This window comes from Orcinus orca, chromosome 9 (assembly GCF_937001465.1).
Source record: "Orcinus orca chromosome 9, mOrcOrc1.1, whole genome shotgun sequence".
NCBI lineage: Eukaryota > Metazoa > Chordata > Mammalia > Artiodactyla > Delphinidae > Orcinus > Orcinus orca.
In genome coordinates, this window is record NC_064567.1 from 87,604,636 (window position 1) to 87,622,374 (window position 17,739).

The following is a 17,739-nucleotide window of genomic DNA, read 5'->3' on the forward strand; positions in this document are numbered from 1 at the left end:
TTCCATTTCTGTCTGCATCGTGGCGCTTTTCAAAAAAAAGAGGTACTACCTCTGCGATTGAAGAATTCCCGAGAATATTTTCCAGACAGAGCAAAGTGCCTTGGGATACTGCCTAGCAGCTCTATGATGTGGGCTATGTGGTCTATGGAGGAGAGAAAAAAAAGGATACGGGAATGGGAGGGGCAAAGGGAAGGATGGGATAAAAGAAGAGGGGGAAAAAAATTGAAATTAGTAAAAAATCAGAGATAGAATCAAATCAACAATGTGTGCAGCACATCCACGCAGAGGCTTCTGGGACTGGCAGGCCTCAGGCCCCATCTGGAGCATTAACAGTGACTGATGCCAGCTCACCCCAGGCTACCCCAGCATCGCAAGCAAATAAGCATGGAGATGGTCAGGTCTGCAGATGGGAATTCAAGCCAGAGTTCCCTGGTTTTAAATTCAGCCCCCAACAGGACAGAGAAGTGGGCAGCAGATCAGTGGACAAAAGGTCCACGGAGAGGCTCCGGGTTCGTCCGGCCTGTCCTCTCCCGGCCAGCTGGGCTCAGGCCTGCGGGGGCGGGCTGAGGCCCGAGGGCTCTCCAAAGCGTCGCCGGTGCCAGGAGGCTCTGCCCAGTCACTGCAGCTGAGGGGGCTTCAAGCTCAAAGGGAGAGCATCTGAATTTGGTGCTTGAAAACCAAAACACAGCTCTATTTCGGTGCAAAAAGACAATATTCTCCAGAAGTTCAGGACTCTCAGGAAACCCGGACTGAGGTACTCAGCAGGCAGCAATACTCACCTTCGTCTCTGGAATAGTCTTCCCCAGAATGCGGTTCAAACAAATAATCTCCCGTTGCCAGCTCAAATGCCTAGGATACAACAGATGACATGCTAAGCGCTTCACGGAGATGGGCCCCAAGCCAGCAACTTTTTCTGGTACAAGAGACCTACATTTTATGAGGATCTGAATCAAACCAAAGAGCCTCCTGAAAGGGCTCAACACCAGGCTTTCTCTTCTTCCCAAAAGTTCAAAGAAGCTTCAGAAATATTCTTGCACCTCTGCTTCACTTTGCAGGAAGCAGCCGTGTGCAGGCGTGGCTGGAGCACTGCACTCTAATCTGAACGGCAGAACGAGGGCTCAGTCTAAGGTCCAGGTCTGTGTGACCCCAGAGCCCAGCTGCAACCCGCAGGCTAACCTGGCCCCGGACCACGCTGCGGCTGCTCTCCTGAAGCAAAGACCTTCATGTCTTAGCAACTGGGGGCTCCTTTCAGCAACTCATCATCACTTCATTCACTTCTGACTCAACCAAAGGACATTCTAGAACCAAAGAAGCCCCTCTTGCTCTGTCCCCTGGGGCCAGGAGGAACCAGACCCCCATGCAGCCCGCCCGAGGGCGGCCAGGAGAGCGGCTTCCTGGTTACAGGGCTGTCCCCACCAGGGTGCTGGGGTCGGGAGGGGCACTGCTTTCCCATCGCTGCCACTGAGCCCACTTCCGTTGTTCATAAAATTATCTCAGGACTATGACCTTTAACTTGCTAACAATGCATAAAAATGACAACTGCTATCGCTCTGTTAATCAAATACCATGTTTTTTTGAAAACATGTTTTAAATGAGAATTTACAAGAAGTTTTAAAAAGAACAAGCTAAATCCCGTGTTTGGTTTTTCCCGTACTTACTTCTCCTGTGCGTTAGATCTCGCTGTTCTGGAGGCCCTCAGGGGCCGTCCTGTCAGGTCTGCAGATGCCTGTGGGTCAGTGGCCCGGGGACCGCCCGCTCCTCTCAAGGTACCACCCTCCCCACGGGCACCTCGATGAGACCGCCCACAGCAGCCCACCCTCTCCACTTCTGTCCAGGATCACAGGGTGTGGGCGGGCACCCGCAGGGGAAGTCTCGTCTGCCTGGGGTGGGGCCCCTCTCACAAACCCAGGTTGGGCGCGCTTAGCCCAGGACCACATCTCTTCACCTTGTATTTTCCTTTTTTAAGAAAGGAGGGAGGTGGGATGCCAAGCCCGTTGCCAGCTACCCTGTGACGAACACTAGTTCACAACTCGGGATCCCTGCCCTGAGCCAGACCTGGGTCTGATGTGCCCAGTCTCAGCACAGAGTACGTCAGGCGGTCGTCTGGGTGCTGCAGGGCCTCCCCGCTCCACCCAACAAACAATAAAGATACTAGGGTCAATCCCAGATCAGGGTAAAACACCTCACATTTGGCCACAGGTCCATGGAGAACAAGTGGATGACACACTGAATGGCCAGGAGCGTCTTTCTCATCCGGGACACAAGCCAAGAGAAAAGGGTGAAACCCTAATGGAGAAAGAAGACCCCAGAAGTCGCATGATCTAGCCGCAGGAGAGCGCCAGCTGCTCTTCACCGTCCTTGGGGCCTCCCTCACTCTTCTAATCAATGTTCAAAAACATTTCAATCTGGTTGTATGTACTTCTGACAGCCTAGCACTAAGATATGTCCACTGAGTGTTCTTTGAAAGATGACCATTTTGATTAGCACCCATGTATTTCCAAGGAAACACAGGTTGAAGAAGCCTATCAATGAAATGGTTTAAAAGAAAAAAGGAAGAGGCAAGATGAAGGCTCCCCCTGCCATGTTATCGGGTCCTGATTCTCTGAAGCATGATGAGATTTTTCTTAACAACTAGGACACAGATAGCAGGCAGGGTAAACACACACCACAACGAAAACATCAGTCTCTGTACTTTACAACTTGCTTTTATGCTGGCAACTATGAAACCATGAAAAATTATTGCCTTCAACTCAGTTAAGTTACTCTCAATATAACCTCTATTATTATTGCTTATTTTTAATACTTGGGAACTCTGTACTCGGCCCAATCCCCTCAGAGGACCCTCTTTCCCTTGGACCAGCCTCTGTCCTCAGGCTCTGGGGAGACCAGATACACCCCTTCCTGAAATGCCATCATCCCACGTCAAGTATCCCATTCTGAATAAAATAAGGTCACGTATGCCTTCTGTGATGTGACCACTGCCGAGAAGTTTGGTGAAATGGGTCAGACTGGCTTTTCTTGTCTCTACAGCACTGACTGAGGCTCACCATGGAGCTCACGGGAAGACGCCTATTCAGGGACTCCGAAACACAAGTGCAGAGCGACCAATGCCGGGGTCCACACGTAAGTTTTAATCATGCACACTTACATCTGGAGGGCTCCAGAGCTCAAGAAAAGAGAAAGAGATTCAACACCTGACAAAGCCCAGCTGCTCTGCCTCACGGCGCTGCCCCTGCCCAGTGGTGAAAGCTCTCCTCCCTGCCCGCAGCACAGGCACTTACCAGTGAACACGGCTACCAGCCACCACTCTCAGCTCCACTAGCGTCTCTGTAAGATTTGATGCCCTTTATAACAAAGAACCCTGGGCTTTACCACCAAGAACAATCTGGAGCTTTACTACAGCTTGGTATTATGAATTTAATGTACTGTTACAGACTTAAACTTCAACAGCAGGGTGGGCTGGGCAAAGACGTCTCATCTGCACCAGGTTCTCTACGAAGAACAAGAGGCGACCTCTCAGCCGCGGCCTCCGGGGACGGGGGAGGGTGGGGATGCACGCTTGCCCCGCTCCCAGAAAATCACCCTTAAACTGATTAACAAGAACTTCCTAAGCAGCCCTAGAAGTACTGAGGGACCTTATGCTCCACTTCTTGGGAGGCAAAGGAGATGGAGTAAGTGCTTTTCCGCAGGAGTCTGCTCTTGACGTTGACGCCACTGTTCACAGCAACTGCAGGGCTCAGCAGGAGACTGTGTGGAGGGACAGACCCTCACCTCACAGAAGGCCAGACAGAGAGCCCGGTATAAAACGGTACTGACAGCTCCGCCATTATCCGACTACATCTGTGATCTTGTCCTATTTTTCTGGTTATATCACCAAAATTCAACACCCCAAATTAGAAGCACAGGATTTCAGAGCTGAAAGAGCCTGCAGAGTGTAAATGAGGGCAGCCCCGACACGGCCCCTTCTGTGCTGCTGGGGAGGAGGAGGGCCTGACCTCACCACACCCTGAGATCCAACAGCCCCGCAGCTCCCACTGCTGACGGCGCCCCCTTCTGCTGACCTGGCCGCTGCCTCCCACTGCTTCCAGCCCCCAGCCCCCCTCCCCGCTGCCCCCCGACTCGCCCACAGGGAGCCTCACCCCTGTCCACACAGCAGGCCCTGCGTTCTAAGGAACCATGACACGTCCACCAATTCTCTCTCTCTCTCTTTTTTTTTTTAAATTTAAAAAGAGTTATTAGGGCTTCCCTGGTGGCGCAGTGGTTGAGAGTCCGCCTGCCGATGCAGGGGACGTGGGTTCGTGCCCCGGTCCGGGAGGATCCCACATGCCGTGGAGCAGCTGGGCCCGTGAGCCATGGCCACTGAGCCTGCACGTCCGGAGCCTATGCTCCGCAACGGGAGAGGCCACAGCAGTGAGAGGCCCGAGTACCGCAAAAAAAAAAAAAAAGGAATTATTAAAAAGAAAAAAGACTAGAGTGGCTACCACCCCCCACACCCCCTGGCCTCTGGCCCATGATCTCCGACCCCTGCCCTCCTCCCACTCTGATAACCTCCCTCATTCAGAAGTCAGCCCCGCCCACCAGGGCCAGCCCAGCCATCTGGTCCACCAATTCTTTTAACCCTCCTTGTCCATACCTAGCAAGGCAAGGGCTCAGTTTTTGATACTTACTGAGAAACTTAATTTTAAACTTATTCTCTGGCATTACCCGTCAGAGCAACATGGGAACAGAAGGGCACACTGTTCTAGATCTGTTGGGCCATACTGGCTGCAAACTTGAAAAACACAGAACATCCACTATTTTCATGTTGTTTTAGCACGACTTGCTAACAGTGCTATACTTTAGCATCAGAGGACACACCCAAAAGAAGTGCTACATTAATCCTTGAATAACAGACAATACACTTATTCTGCATTGTTTTTTTAGTGAGAAGACAAGTACCAAGCTTTACACACATGCCATGCCCTTTCATTTAAATATCACAGGAGAATTTGGAGAAAAAATGAGGAAAGCATGAAACACCACGTGAAGCAAGAGACACATGCATCCCCTCTTCCAACAAAGGACTACAAAGCTCAGCCCACTAAGAGGAAGGTGACAAGCCGACCAGGAAACAGGACCAAGAAAGAAACTGAAACTGGCTTATGGACGAGGAACCATTCATGCTTATCGGCTCACAGGTAAGGAGTAGGTGAGAAGAGGCACTGGTGGGGCTGAGGAGAGTTTACACACAACCAGACTTTTGATGCACACAAGTGGCAGTGAAAATGGCTACATCGTACTGGAGAAACAAGAGGCATCCCGAGGCCCTGAGGAAAACCATCGCTGAGCTGCCTAAGGAAGGGAACAGACTCGGTCAAACAGTACAGGCGGTTGCTGGTGCCTCAGACGTGGCTGGACACAGCCTAGAGCAGTAAGCCAGAACAGTCTCTAGACTCTGCTTAACAGGAGAGAGGTTGGACCCTGGTATGTGGGGAAATCCTCTCTCTCCAGCAAGGAGACAAGGTCTGTCAGAGCCGCTCAGACGACCTTCCCCTAAATCGCAGCCGTCTCATCTTCCTCCACGGCCTGAGTGAGGGGACCGCGCGCAATCTGCAAGCTTCCAGGAGCCACAGGAGCTCCCTGAAGTCACTGTCACCACAGCGGGGCTCTCATTCTCGGGGCCGCGGGCTGCAGAGGGCCTCGCGAGGTCGTCTCTCACAAGACCAAACCAAAACACACACCAGGACATGCCAGAGAAGGTCTCTTAAGATACCCAAGGCAGCCACCTTCCCCTCACCCACCCCTCAGTGGACAACCCTCACCGTCAGAAAGCTTCGACCAAAGGCCCTGGTGGAGCTGCCCCATCATGGGAACTAAAAGGAGGAGCCTTTACACAGAGGAAAGTGGCAAAGGCCGTTCTTACCATACACGCCGTACTCCAAATGTCAGCAGGGGTACTGTAACCTGCTCCTATTAAAACCTCTATGGATCTATACTGACGCGTCTGGATGTCTTCTGTGAAGTGTTTATGCTGGAAGGGAACAGACTGCATTACCGTGGAGGAACACAGACATTAAACGAGAGAAAAAGCATCTTCTCATACATGATCACAACCGAAATGTTTTAGAAAGAAAACTGTACTTACCACCCAACAAGCGTTTCCCAGGTCGGCAATTTTAACTCTAATTTTATCTGCATTCCGTGGGTCCAGGGGATTCACCAACAGGTCGGCTGCCCGGGTTTTTGCTGGCATGAGCAAACAGCAGGACAGTTAGTGCCTGGGATAAGGGGTTTGCGCGTGTGCACACAATACTTGCTGGGCACAGTGTCCTTTTCTAGAAAAGCGGTGGGTGATCATTTAGGCCTGGAATCCTGTAAGTTGAACTCAACAGAATTTAAATTCTTGGTCTCCATCTCTGGAAAATACTTCACAAGAGAGCAAACTGCCCAGAGACCCCATGGACACTGCTTTGCCCCTCCTCTTTTCTCCCCATCCTTCACCGAGCAGGTCATCCCTGCTTGGTTCCTGTATCTTTTAGCTGCTCCTCATTGGGCCACGCCAGTTCCCTAATGGACCACGTCTAGCTCAGAGGTGCATTATTACTTAACGAGAGGGTAGAGAGAACGCTCCCCAGGGGGTGCCCATCCCTTCCTAAGTGGCCCACAGCCCTCACCTCTCTCTCTGCCTGGGCCGAGCACAAAGACCTCAAGAGTTAGATGATGGCCGATTAACAAATACAGATTAAGGGCAGGGACCAGTCAATTCTGGTTTAGCTGTGGACATGTAACACTGCAGAACAGAGGTCTCCTGAGACGGCCCGGGCCCTCTGAGGTCCCTCACAGACTTGTCAAATACCCAAGCCACTCTCAACCCCCAGGAACCCTGAGGAATTCTCAACAGTAGGCACGGGGCCGGGATTCTCAGGGCTGCGGGGCCAGAGAAGCTTTTCAGATAAGCACAGACCAGGCCTGCAAGAAAGCACAGTTAACCAGGGGGCAGTGACAAAGAAGCATAATGTGGTGAGGCCCAGACAGAAAATGCTGAAGTGACTCAGCAGCTCCATCAAACCTCAAACTGACCGGCAAGCTGGGATTTCCGGTAAAGATGAGATGTAACCATGGCTTTTCACTCATTTCAGAAGTAATTCTGAAATGGTACTCACAGACAAAACAGAAAAGCCCGCTCAGTGCAGAATATTAAACACCCTTGAGCTCACTCGAAGGTGGGGACTGCTGGAATGACTGTCCCTCCTTTGGGTAGGCCCGTGCTGTGGGGCTCGGCACCCCAGGTGGGCGGCAAGGCCAGGCTGCATGCGCCGTGAGCAGGGCAGGGAGTAGGCGACGCACCCAGGACCCAGGGCGCCCACAGAGCTCCCCAGGAGGGGCCAGAAAATGCAAGAGAACTCTGGCAACGTTTTAACCCTCAAGACCTGTTCCTCAGACTTACGGACCAACCCAAGCCAGCCAGGCCCACACGTTCCCTCCTTGCTATCTGCCCCACACCACGTCCCTCTTTAAGAGGGCACTGACCAAAGTGAGGCCTCACCAAAGGCCAGGTATGAGCCGAGGAGAAGAAACACAGGAAATGAGAAATGATGAGAAGGACGGCAGCACAAAGACACACACGAAGAGGCAAGGTGTTCACACCGAGCAGGGAAGGGCTGCAAAACCGAGTTCTAGAAGAAACATAAAAATGCCGGCCCAACAGACGGATGGCCAGCACCGGAAATGGCTCAGATGAATCCCTCATGTCATTTAGTAAAGAAGACTCGGCAGGCAAGAAAATGGAATGTGAGGTTTGCAGAACTGGATTCAAATCTGTTTCTACGTCTGTAAGTTACAAGACTCTGGCAAATGACTTAAACTCTGAGGCTCAGTTCCCAGTAAAGGAGGAAGAGGAAGGGACCACCCCTCCTCCGCCAAAAAATACAAATGAAAAAAAGACCAAACACAGGAGAGCTACGACAGCGCCTGGCTGGCCAGATCCAGAGGCTCCCTCCTGCCTGCCACCAGCCAGACCACCCTCTGAGGCCAGGGCTTCTAAACGGCCAGTGAGGGACCAGCCAAAGCCCCCGCGGCACAGAGAGGATGGGAGGCCAAGCCGTGGCTTCCAGCACTGCAAACCACTGAGATCAAAGGCCTGGCAGGAGAAGAGGATGAAGCGGCAGGTTCTGACTGAGTGAGCTGCCGTCAAGGGTGCTTGAGTGGAAAGAGGGGATCTGAAACCGCCACCCTCCTCCAGTCGTTGTTCTAAAGACATCACACACGAGTCACTTCAGCTAGAGGAAAAACACCTTAAAAACACAACATCACACACCTCCAGTACAGATCCTCCTCGACTTACGATGGGGGTTATGTCCCAAAAAACCCATCTCAAGTTGAAAATATCATAAGTTCAAAATGCATTTAATTACACATCACCTACCACACGTCATAGCTGAGCCTAGTAACCTCAACATCACTCAGGACACTTACGTTAGCCCACAGTTGGGCAAAAAAACAACACAAAGCCCATTTCATAATAAACTGTGTTGAATATCTCATGTAATTTACTGCATCCTGTACTGAAAGTGAAAGACAGAAGGGCTGTCTGGGCACAGAGTGGTGGTACCTGTGCCAGCTGTCCACTCGTGTGATCGCGTGGCTGCCCAGCATCACAAGGTGGGATCGTGCAGTGTATCGCTAGCCCGGGAAAAGATCACAATTCAAGATGTGAAGCACAGCTTCTACAGAGTGCGTTTCGCTTCCACACCATCGTACAATCGAACCATGGTTAATTCAGGGGCCACCTGTATAGTTTCTTTGTATTTAATATCCCTCACTTACGAGCACTAGACCAAGTCTCTGGTCACATGCTGTTATTCTCCTAGCTTGTGTCTGTGCGTGGTTACCAGGCGCACGATGCATTCCAGATGATACTAGGGAATTTACCTCAAAATTTTAACTGTGTTAAGAACGCAAAGGACGTAAAAGAGAATCCACTTGCACTTCTTTTCCCAGCGTGCTAGTTTCCTGCTCTAGGTAATCTGTAAAAGGTTACCTGAGTACAACACTCAAAAAGGCCCGTTTAAACACAGGGACAGCCACACTTGCTGTGCAGTCGTACGAGTTCTGCTTTGCCCAGAAATCAGATCACCTCCCGTGATTCAGGCACTATCATGCAACTACCACAGCTCTTCCCTGCTCTCTGCTTCTACCAAGGAGGGAATGAAAAGTGGGAAGAGAGAGGCGGGAAGACTTCACTTCAGGAAGGGCTGGAGTCCTGAAGTCATTCTGATAACCTGGTCTCTGGGTGACACTGTACTCACTCCATCTGAGGTGATCCTAGGAACCAGGAAAATGGCAGCCGGCCCACCGGCTCAGTGATGAAGCAGCCCCACACTGACACTTTTATGTTTAAAACATCCTTACAAGGAAGGCATGAGTACCCTCTTTATATGCAGGAGATTCAGTACCAGCCCAAAGAAAGAGCAGAACTAGGAGACTTAATGCCCAAACCTGACCTAGTTGTTCACAAATAGGTACTGTGAGTATTTACTGAGTGCCCTCTATGTGCCAGACGTTGCCCTGGCACTGGGAAGAGAATCAACAAGACATACAAGGTTCCGCCACCACATCCCAAATGAGGAAACTCACGCACTTGCTGGGAATACGGGTGATAAATAAAATGGATGAGTCACACATCATGTCAAGCAGCTCTACATGCTAAGAAGAAAAACACAGCCGAGGAAGGAGACGGCTACTGATGAGGGTGTTTGGCCACGGGCGGGTGTGCAGACGGCGTCTCTTCTGAGAAAGTGACCTTTGAGGAGAGGCCTGAACAAAGGGAGGCACAGAGGAGAGAAGCTCTGGGCAGAGAGGACAGCAAGTGGAAAGCGCCAAGAGGCAGAAACAAGCTTGCAACCTTGAGAAAGCTCAGAAAGAAGACAGTGTGGGAGGGGCAGAATGAGCAGGGGACATAGAGGCGGGTGGGGAACGATACCAGAAAGAGCGCGGCCGGGACGGACAGTACAGGGCTGTAAGCTTTGGACAATGACGCCTCTGCGGGTTATGCTACACGGTGGGGGGGTGGAATGTGCTTTCAAAAGCTCTCTCGGGGGGCTTCCCTGGTGGCGCAGTGGTTGAGAGTCCGCCTGCCAATGCGGGGGACACGGGTTCGTGCCCCGGTCCGGGAGGATCCCACATGCTGCGGAGCGGCTGGGCCCGTGAGCCATGGCCACTGAGCCTGCGCGTCCAGAGCCTGTGCTCCGCAACGGGAGAGGCCACAACAGTGAGAGGCCCGCGTACCGCTAAAAAAAAAAAAAAAAAAAGGCTCTCTCGGGACTGTTCCTTGGGGAACAGACTAGGAGCAACAGTGGAGTGAGAAGAGTGTGGAGTCATGTTCCAGCAGCCTAGCCAAGCACCGCCACTGACATGGTCACTACTAGGCGAGGGGGAAAGGATTCAACATACACCTTGCATGTACCACCCTGCTCCCAGGCCTTTGTGCTTCAGATGTGCTGAGCCCAGATACGTGCTACGGCTCCAGCAGTAATAACCCAAGAGGAACCCTCCTCTTCTCAACCTTCAATGGCTACAAAACTACTCCAGGGAGAAGTTCACATCCTTAGCCTGGCATGTAAGTTCTTTCTCAATCTTCTCATTGTGGCCCCAGCTTTTCCTCTACTATTTCCTAACGTATCCATTCTGCTATAACGACAAGGATCTACACAAACTCAGGGAAGGATGTTTCTCTCGCCTCATGTTCTCGTAGTATCTGGTGGCCAACTTCCAGTCTCTAGACCATACCCCTTCCATGTAGGAAACAAAACACCTCCCCTGCGGGAGGCTGTCCACGGTTATCCAAAGACCAGGCTGCAAACCCAAGCCGAGGGCCTCCAAATAAATGACTGGATCAACGAAAAGGTCAGCTTGGTAAGAGACTAGGATCAATGAAAAAAACAGACCTCCTATTTCTCCCTGATGCAATATTCACGCAACAGCCAGGGTGCTGGGGACAGAATGTGTTTTGGACAAAGTAAAATTCCGACTGTGAATGGGCAAAGGTGGGAGAACGGGAAGAACGGAAGAATATAGTCAGGTATCACTGATTTGTTGGTTCATTATTCAATAAATGCTTATCTTAGCACTGAGTCAGATTCTGAGGATACAAAGACGGAAATACACAGCACTCTCAAAGCATTTACATCCTAGTGAAGAGGAAGACAGTGGAAACGAACAACTAACACACAGTGAAGAAAAGTGTGACCAGCAGGAAAAGAGGGGAACAAGAACTGGGATCTGCCAGGGAACACAGTGAGGACCCAACAGAAGAAAAGAGGTGTGCCCAAACACACAGGAGGAAGCACTCCAAGCAGGAGGGAGGGAGTCAGCAAAGGCACAGAAGCATGAGCAAGCATGCCACGTTCACACAGACACTTGTTATTATGTCTCAAAAATAAATGGGGAAGAGACTCCGCTACACTTGAGATTACTAAACCTTTTCACTGTTTACTCCATCAGTAAGAGATGTTTGAACACTCATTTCAATATGTGCATGTTTATGAACTTCACATATTACTGTTCCTATATATTATGTACATTATAAAAAACATTTTAAAAATATCAATAGCAAAAATTACTTGGAGACATGGCCGACTCCAGCCTGGGGCAGGGAAAGTATGAACCTGGGCACATGGTTCTAGAAGAGCAAGGGGGCACCTGAGGAATAACGGGGTTCTGTCAAAAGGACTTAAGAGCCAACCTGAGGCGGCTCACACAGACCAAATGTGGGATAATCCTGGCATTCAAAAAAAAGCTGTAAACGATAACACACAATTCGATGTGTTAATTAAAGAGAAAAAAAAATCCATGAGCCCACGATATGAAGGAATGCGTGAGAGACTGCAGGAAGGGTGGTGTCTCTAGCAAGAGCGTGAAAGCCTCCCTCCTTTCCCATCCACCATGCCCTACACACCCCTTCCATCTGGATGTTCCTGACTTACATCCTTGTTTGATCAACTGATTGTCTAGCAAGTACACTGTTTTCCTGAGTTCCCTGCGCTGCTCTAACAAATTAATCCAGCCCCAGGGCAGCGTCACAGGAACCTCTGATTTACAGCCGATTGTTCAGAAGCACAGGTGACAACATGGACTTGGGATGGATGTGGGGGGAGTGCAGGGGGAGACCGACACAGTCTTGTGAGACTGAGCCCTTAACCCTGGGATCTGACACTCTCTCCAAGTAGTGTCAGACCTCACTTCAATTGCAAGACACCGAGCTGTTGCCGGAGAACTGTTTAGGTGGGGAGACACCCCTACACACATGCGCTCGGTAACCAAAAGTGTCAGCAGTAATATGGGAGCAGAATGAGAGTAAAGGAGACACAGAGGTGGCTTTTTCCTCAGATGAGGCTACATTCCTCGTGAAGGCATTTCATTAAGCACCTTCAAACCCTCTGGTCAGGGTAAAGGTAAACAGGAGCAGAATGTGTCTGTCCAATTAAAAATTATATATATCCTTAGGATGACTAGCTGTGGCCAATGAGTAACAGAGAAGGCTTTGCAGGTCTCTCAGCTACTGGAATCAAAGGGGCTGCAGAACATCTTGAGCTATTTGCAGGGCCGGCTCATCAACTGACTCACCATGTGTTAACATTCTTGCCAGCAGAGGGAGCAGAGGAGGTTTCTGAGCTCTTCCACTGTGGGCCAGAATGGAGACCAACTGTGTGTGACACCCAGGGTTTGCCTACTGAAGTCCCCTAGCATGCCACAGGCGGAGATCTGTCATGTGGCACTCACCCTCAAAATCAGGTTTTGATATATATACATCATCATCACCACATTTAAACCCACACCGCTTCCTTTAAAATGTCAAAAGAAGAGTCTTATAATCAAGAACAGCTATCAAAATAAAGTAAGACACTTCCTCCTCACTACAAATAAAGAGCAGGCACATTATTCCTTGAATAGAAACGAAACAAAACAAAAAACCAAAAACTAAATATAACACTGTCAGGTGGAAGTACAAACTGTGAATTAAACTACACACGCTAAAAAGCTACAGGGGTGAGATGCTAGGTTTGGAAGGTTTCTGCAAATGTATGATCACTAGCTAAAGACAGGAAGAAGGGAAAAAACTCAGAAATGGGACCTGATATGCAAAGAGAAAGAGAGAGCCTAGTGGCACAGAATATATTTAAAATTACAAGGGAAAAAACTCAGAAATGGGACCTGATATGCAAAGAGAAAGAGAGAGCCTAGTGGCACAGAATACATTTAAAATTACATTAACTTATTCATGAGTACAGAAGTAATAAAATGAAAATGGTTAACGCATACATACACGGCTTTACCATCTCCAGCCAATTCCCTTCACAGCATGTGTCAAGGGTATGACACTTGGACCACTGAAAGCAGACACCTGATGGGAAGGGACACTTACTTTTTGGCAAATCCCCAGTGCTGGAGGCTGAAACCGTCCTGCTTCTGTCATGGGATGGACTGCTTTCCTCATGCTCGGTAAGCGGGGATCCCTCAGAAAGTGCAGAGCCACAAGCCACAGGTTCTAAGGGCCCAGAGAACAACGATGTGGAAAACTCTGGAAACTGGGACTCAGGAATTTTATGTCGTCCATTTGGCAATTCACCATTGAATTGTTCGTAGGAGCTGCTATATGTGTAATCGCTTTCTGCATTTGGCTCATCGAGGTTATATTCCTCGGGATTTGGGCAATCTTCCTCATCATCGTCTTCATCGTCCAGCTGCTGTTCCAGTAAGAATGGGCCATTCTCAATATGGCCATTGGTTTTGGGTGATTCCATCCAAGTAGGGTCTACATTCGCGAGTTCCTGCTCAACATCGTCTTCGTCTTTCTCGGTGTTTTCTTTCTCAGTGTCTTCTTTCTCCTCCTGGTCCTCAGCTTCGCCTTAAAAAGTTGAAGGGTAAGAATGAGAACTTGTCTCTCTCCGTGACAGAGTGCAGTAGGCACTTATCTCCTCCAACAAGAGACAAATTCGAATGTGCTAATTTCATGTGCTACGGAGCAGACACCTCTTGGCTCTCAGGGTAAAATCTTTAGGTATTCTAAATCTTATCTTTCATTTATTAAATAACTGGCCTACTCTTATTAGAAAAAGTTAGCTCTTTGGGAAAATGGGCATAAATGGAGCTGTACTTCCATTTCTACCCTCTCCTCTATAATCTTCAGAAAAAGTCTGAGGGTACACTACCGTTAAGTAAAAGCTTAATTACAAAATGAAGGACAATCGTTAGCATGATAAAGACATGGTGTTTCTCAGACATTTGACATTTAAAAAAAAAAAACTATTTTGAAATATTAACATACTTCTGGCACACATTTTACAAAGCAAGTACCAAACAACTCCCCACGCTCTCCAACAAGGCCTTGGAGAGAAACCACCCTCCTGTCTGAAGCATCAGCGCAGCACCAAGTCACCCTGCGTGGTGACCGGGCGGGTCCCTACTGTGGGAGCTCCTGGGCTCCTATGCAGCCCTGTCTCCAGATTCCACTGACCATTGTTATTCGCAGTCTCACCCTCGGCTGCCTCCTCTAATCCTGCTGTTTTTAGTTTCACCTCTGGGTGGTATTCATCATCTTGCTCATTGGAAGGTACAGCTGATGTGACGTTTTCTTCTATTATTTTCCTTTCAGCTTCTCGCTCCAATTCTTCTATTTCCTGCAGGCGCTTTTCCAATAACTCAGCCTGCCTTTTCTGCTTCTTTTTCAGTTTTTTCTTTTTGTTTTTAGATATTTTTCCTATCTACAACATGTTAAGAAAATACCACAGGTCAGTTTGCTTCTTTTTAAAGCACCATGCAACAGCGTAAGTGCTGGCAGCATGGCAAATACCAACACAGGCTGTTTTTCTCAGGTCGCATTCAATTAAAATCACATGCCCAGACATGAGATCCACATCACGGTTAGGGTTACAGCAAAACCAGAAAAAAAGAAACCAGTGCTAATATCACGTAACGGGACTACTACCAGGTCTTGGCCTTAGAGGAATATAGCTTAAATGCAGCAAGTCTTTCCCCTTTAAACTCTAAGAAAGAACTAAATATGCTGAGATAGATACTCTTGCCTTTAAACAAGAAGCACCTCTTGCAAGTTTTATGTGCTGCTGCCTGTCTATAAAGTAACAATGTCCCCTTCTCCTTAACTGTCTTACTCAACTGCCTGCCAAATCAGGTGTATTTCATTCATTGTTGGTCAACAGCACTGTCTGTGTTTGGGTCTCACACACTGAGCCGTTATCAACAGCCAGGACTGCAGGAACTGTAAAAAATGAGCACATGAAGTAAAGGGAAAAAAGAAGAAGCCATGGTTTCAGTCTGCCTCCGATCATGGCGAGCTGACTTGGAAAGTACTGGCAACGAGAGCCTCCAGTCTTTCACAGAGTCAATAATCAAAACAAGCTGCTCGAGCCACAGCAGAACTCAGCAGGCCAGGTGGAATAATTCTTACGTCTCCCTCTCCTACTCAGACTTCCATTCCAAACTGAGGGCTGCTGGCAGCACTCTGAAGTTCTGCACATTTCCTTCCAAAAGCTTTTGGTTCATAAAGATCTTTTAAAACTTGTAGATGACCCAGCAACTCAAGACATACATATATATATATATATATATATATATATATTCTATGCTCGACTGGAACCAAGCCAGGTTTAGCTCCGCTGGGGTAGGATTTAATTCCAAACAGCTTGTTTCATTTGCTCACACTCAGCATTCTGACAGGACCACAAAGATAATACTCTTTCATATTTAACTACTACCTGGAAGTAAAAAAATCACAACAGCAGCTTCAGAAAAACAGGTAACTTAGAGGCAGATCAGAAATAATATAAAGTGTTTTGGGAACAATCACTCTTAAAACCCTATCTCTATAACCTCCCATTTTACCAGACCCAGCCAAGAGCACTCCAGAAAGTGCACGAGGAAAACAAAGACAGCATTTGGGACAGCTCTAATTATCCCCCAACTCCAAAAATCACTTCCCCTTATCAAAACATTGTCTTACATAATCAAGGATACCCAGCATTTATAAACATGACTGTCTTTTATATTAAAATACATTACAACATCTGTGATTGAGAAAGGAACAAAAAAATGCACAACCAATTCCCCCGAACAATCCTTAATGAAAAATTGTTGCAGAAAGAAACAAAAACTAATGTTACAATTCGAAAAGTTCAATAATGAATAGTCACTTTTGACATGGAGGTGAATATAAGTATATGTGTAGGTACTTACAGGTTTTTGCTGTGGAGCAGTACTCACTAGAACAAAACAAAATAAAATGAACATTTAGAGTGAAATAGATACTTATCTTTATGTAGGTAATCTGAACTGTAAAATGAAATAACTACTGTCTTTTAATGGCTATGCAGCTTCAACAACTGTTAAATATTAAAACTTCTGAATCAGAGAGACCTAAAGTTTATCCAACTCAAACAAATGATTGGCTCTTAAAAGGCAAAGCCATAGTGGTTCATATGGAGTCATTTCTCTTACTTATCTAAAATTAAATACGCATTCATTTCAAAAACAGACAATCCCAAAGCACTGACTGATAAGAAAATGGAGAAGAGTCATCCAACCAAATTTGTTTAAAGACAATGAAATGACTTACACAACTATGTTTGAAAACTATTTCACAAGTTTATACAACTAAAGTTAAGTCCAATACTGCAGCAAATATTCTAGAAATCACATGAACAGACTTGGCCAGTGTCAGAAGCTTGATAGACTATGGTTCCGTGATCTAAAAAACACCCTGATGTTAGAAAACGAGATTCAGAAGTGGTGCATGTCCCAAGAGCCCCAGGCAGACAGAGGGCTTTTGCCCTGCAGTCCTCGTGCCTGCCTGACAACACACTAGGGCAGACAGCACGTGAAGAGAGGGTGAAAGCACCGTCCACACTTCACTGCCACCACGACACTGCGAAAACCAGAAATTAAACTACATACACCAATACTCAAGTCAGCTGGTCTTCTCCCACCCTGAAGTCTTTTGAAACTAATTCTAAATCCACCAGCTAGACTCAGATTGATGTAGCTGTGCTCACTGGAGTCAAGGAAGCACTCTGACGACTGAACGTCGGCTACATGAGACCTCTTGCTATAAGAGACAGTCCTCTGCAGAGAAGTGGGCAACACAGGACAGTGTTCCAAGGAGATGAAGCAGCAGGTAAGAATTCAATGACCTTTTAAGGGAGGACAAAGTAATTCAAACATTAAAGTATAACTTAACTGGGGCATCTTCCTGCTTAAGAAAAAGGTCTAGCTGCTTCTAGTCATCAGGCTCTTACAAAAGCCCCTAATACATACACATCTGACTCAACTGCCCCCAGTGTACAACCTGGCAGGCTCTCAATGCCCCGCACAGACTGAAACAAAGCTGGCTCAGCCCTCACCTGCAGACCCCGAAGGAGGAGGAGCGCCCGCTTTCTGCCACTCGGTGGCCTCGGCTGCCATCCTTCTCACATATGCATCGTCCACGCACATCAAGATGTTTTCCGGCTTTATGTCAGTATGAATGATCTTGCACTTACTGTGTAGATAATCTAACCCCTGAAGGACCTGATCACGTGAAATCAAGAGAGGAGATGACTTATTAATACATTTATTATTTAACATTTGTTTGTAAAATAGTTAAAATCATTACAAGGTACAAAATACAATGGATACAAAGGGTTTTAGTAAAAATCTTCCTCCCACCCCGGCCCCCAGAGGATCCCAGCTCTTTCCCAGAAGCAAGCA

General features: G+C 48.1%; 1 protein-coding gene across 17 annotated transcripts in view; it reads right to left on the reverse strand.

The window, feature by feature from the left end:
- SRPK2 (SRSF protein kinase 2) overlaps window positions 1–17,739 on the reverse strand; it is a 243,025-nt gene that overhangs the window by 12,698 nt on the left and 212,588 nt on the right. For 13 of the 17 annotated variants that reach the window (XR_004486584.2, XM_033439348.2, XM_033439338.2 and 10 more), the window contains 8 exons: window positions 17,394–17,559; window positions 16,231–16,256; window positions 14,495–14,741; window positions 13,403–13,885; window positions 6,125–6,225; window positions 5,903–6,010; window positions 780–849; window positions 50–142 (listed from right to left, as the gene is read on the reverse strand). Coding sequence is in view for 16 of the 17 variants with exons in the window: in XM_033439348.2 (XP_033295239.1) it covers window positions 50–142; window positions 780–849; window positions 5,903–6,010; window positions 6,125–6,225; window positions 13,403–13,885; window positions 14,495–14,741; window positions 16,231–16,256; window positions 17,394–17,559 (1,294 nt within the window). In the remaining variant the exon portion in view is untranslated. The remainder of the gene's footprint in view (window positions 1–49; window positions 143–779; window positions 850–5,902; window positions 6,011–6,124; window positions 6,226–13,402; window positions 13,886–14,494; window positions 14,742–16,230; window positions 16,257–17,393; window positions 17,560–17,739) is intronic. The other 4 variants (XM_049714795.1, XM_033439340.2, XM_033439367.2 and 1 more) reach the window with 2 other exon arrangements.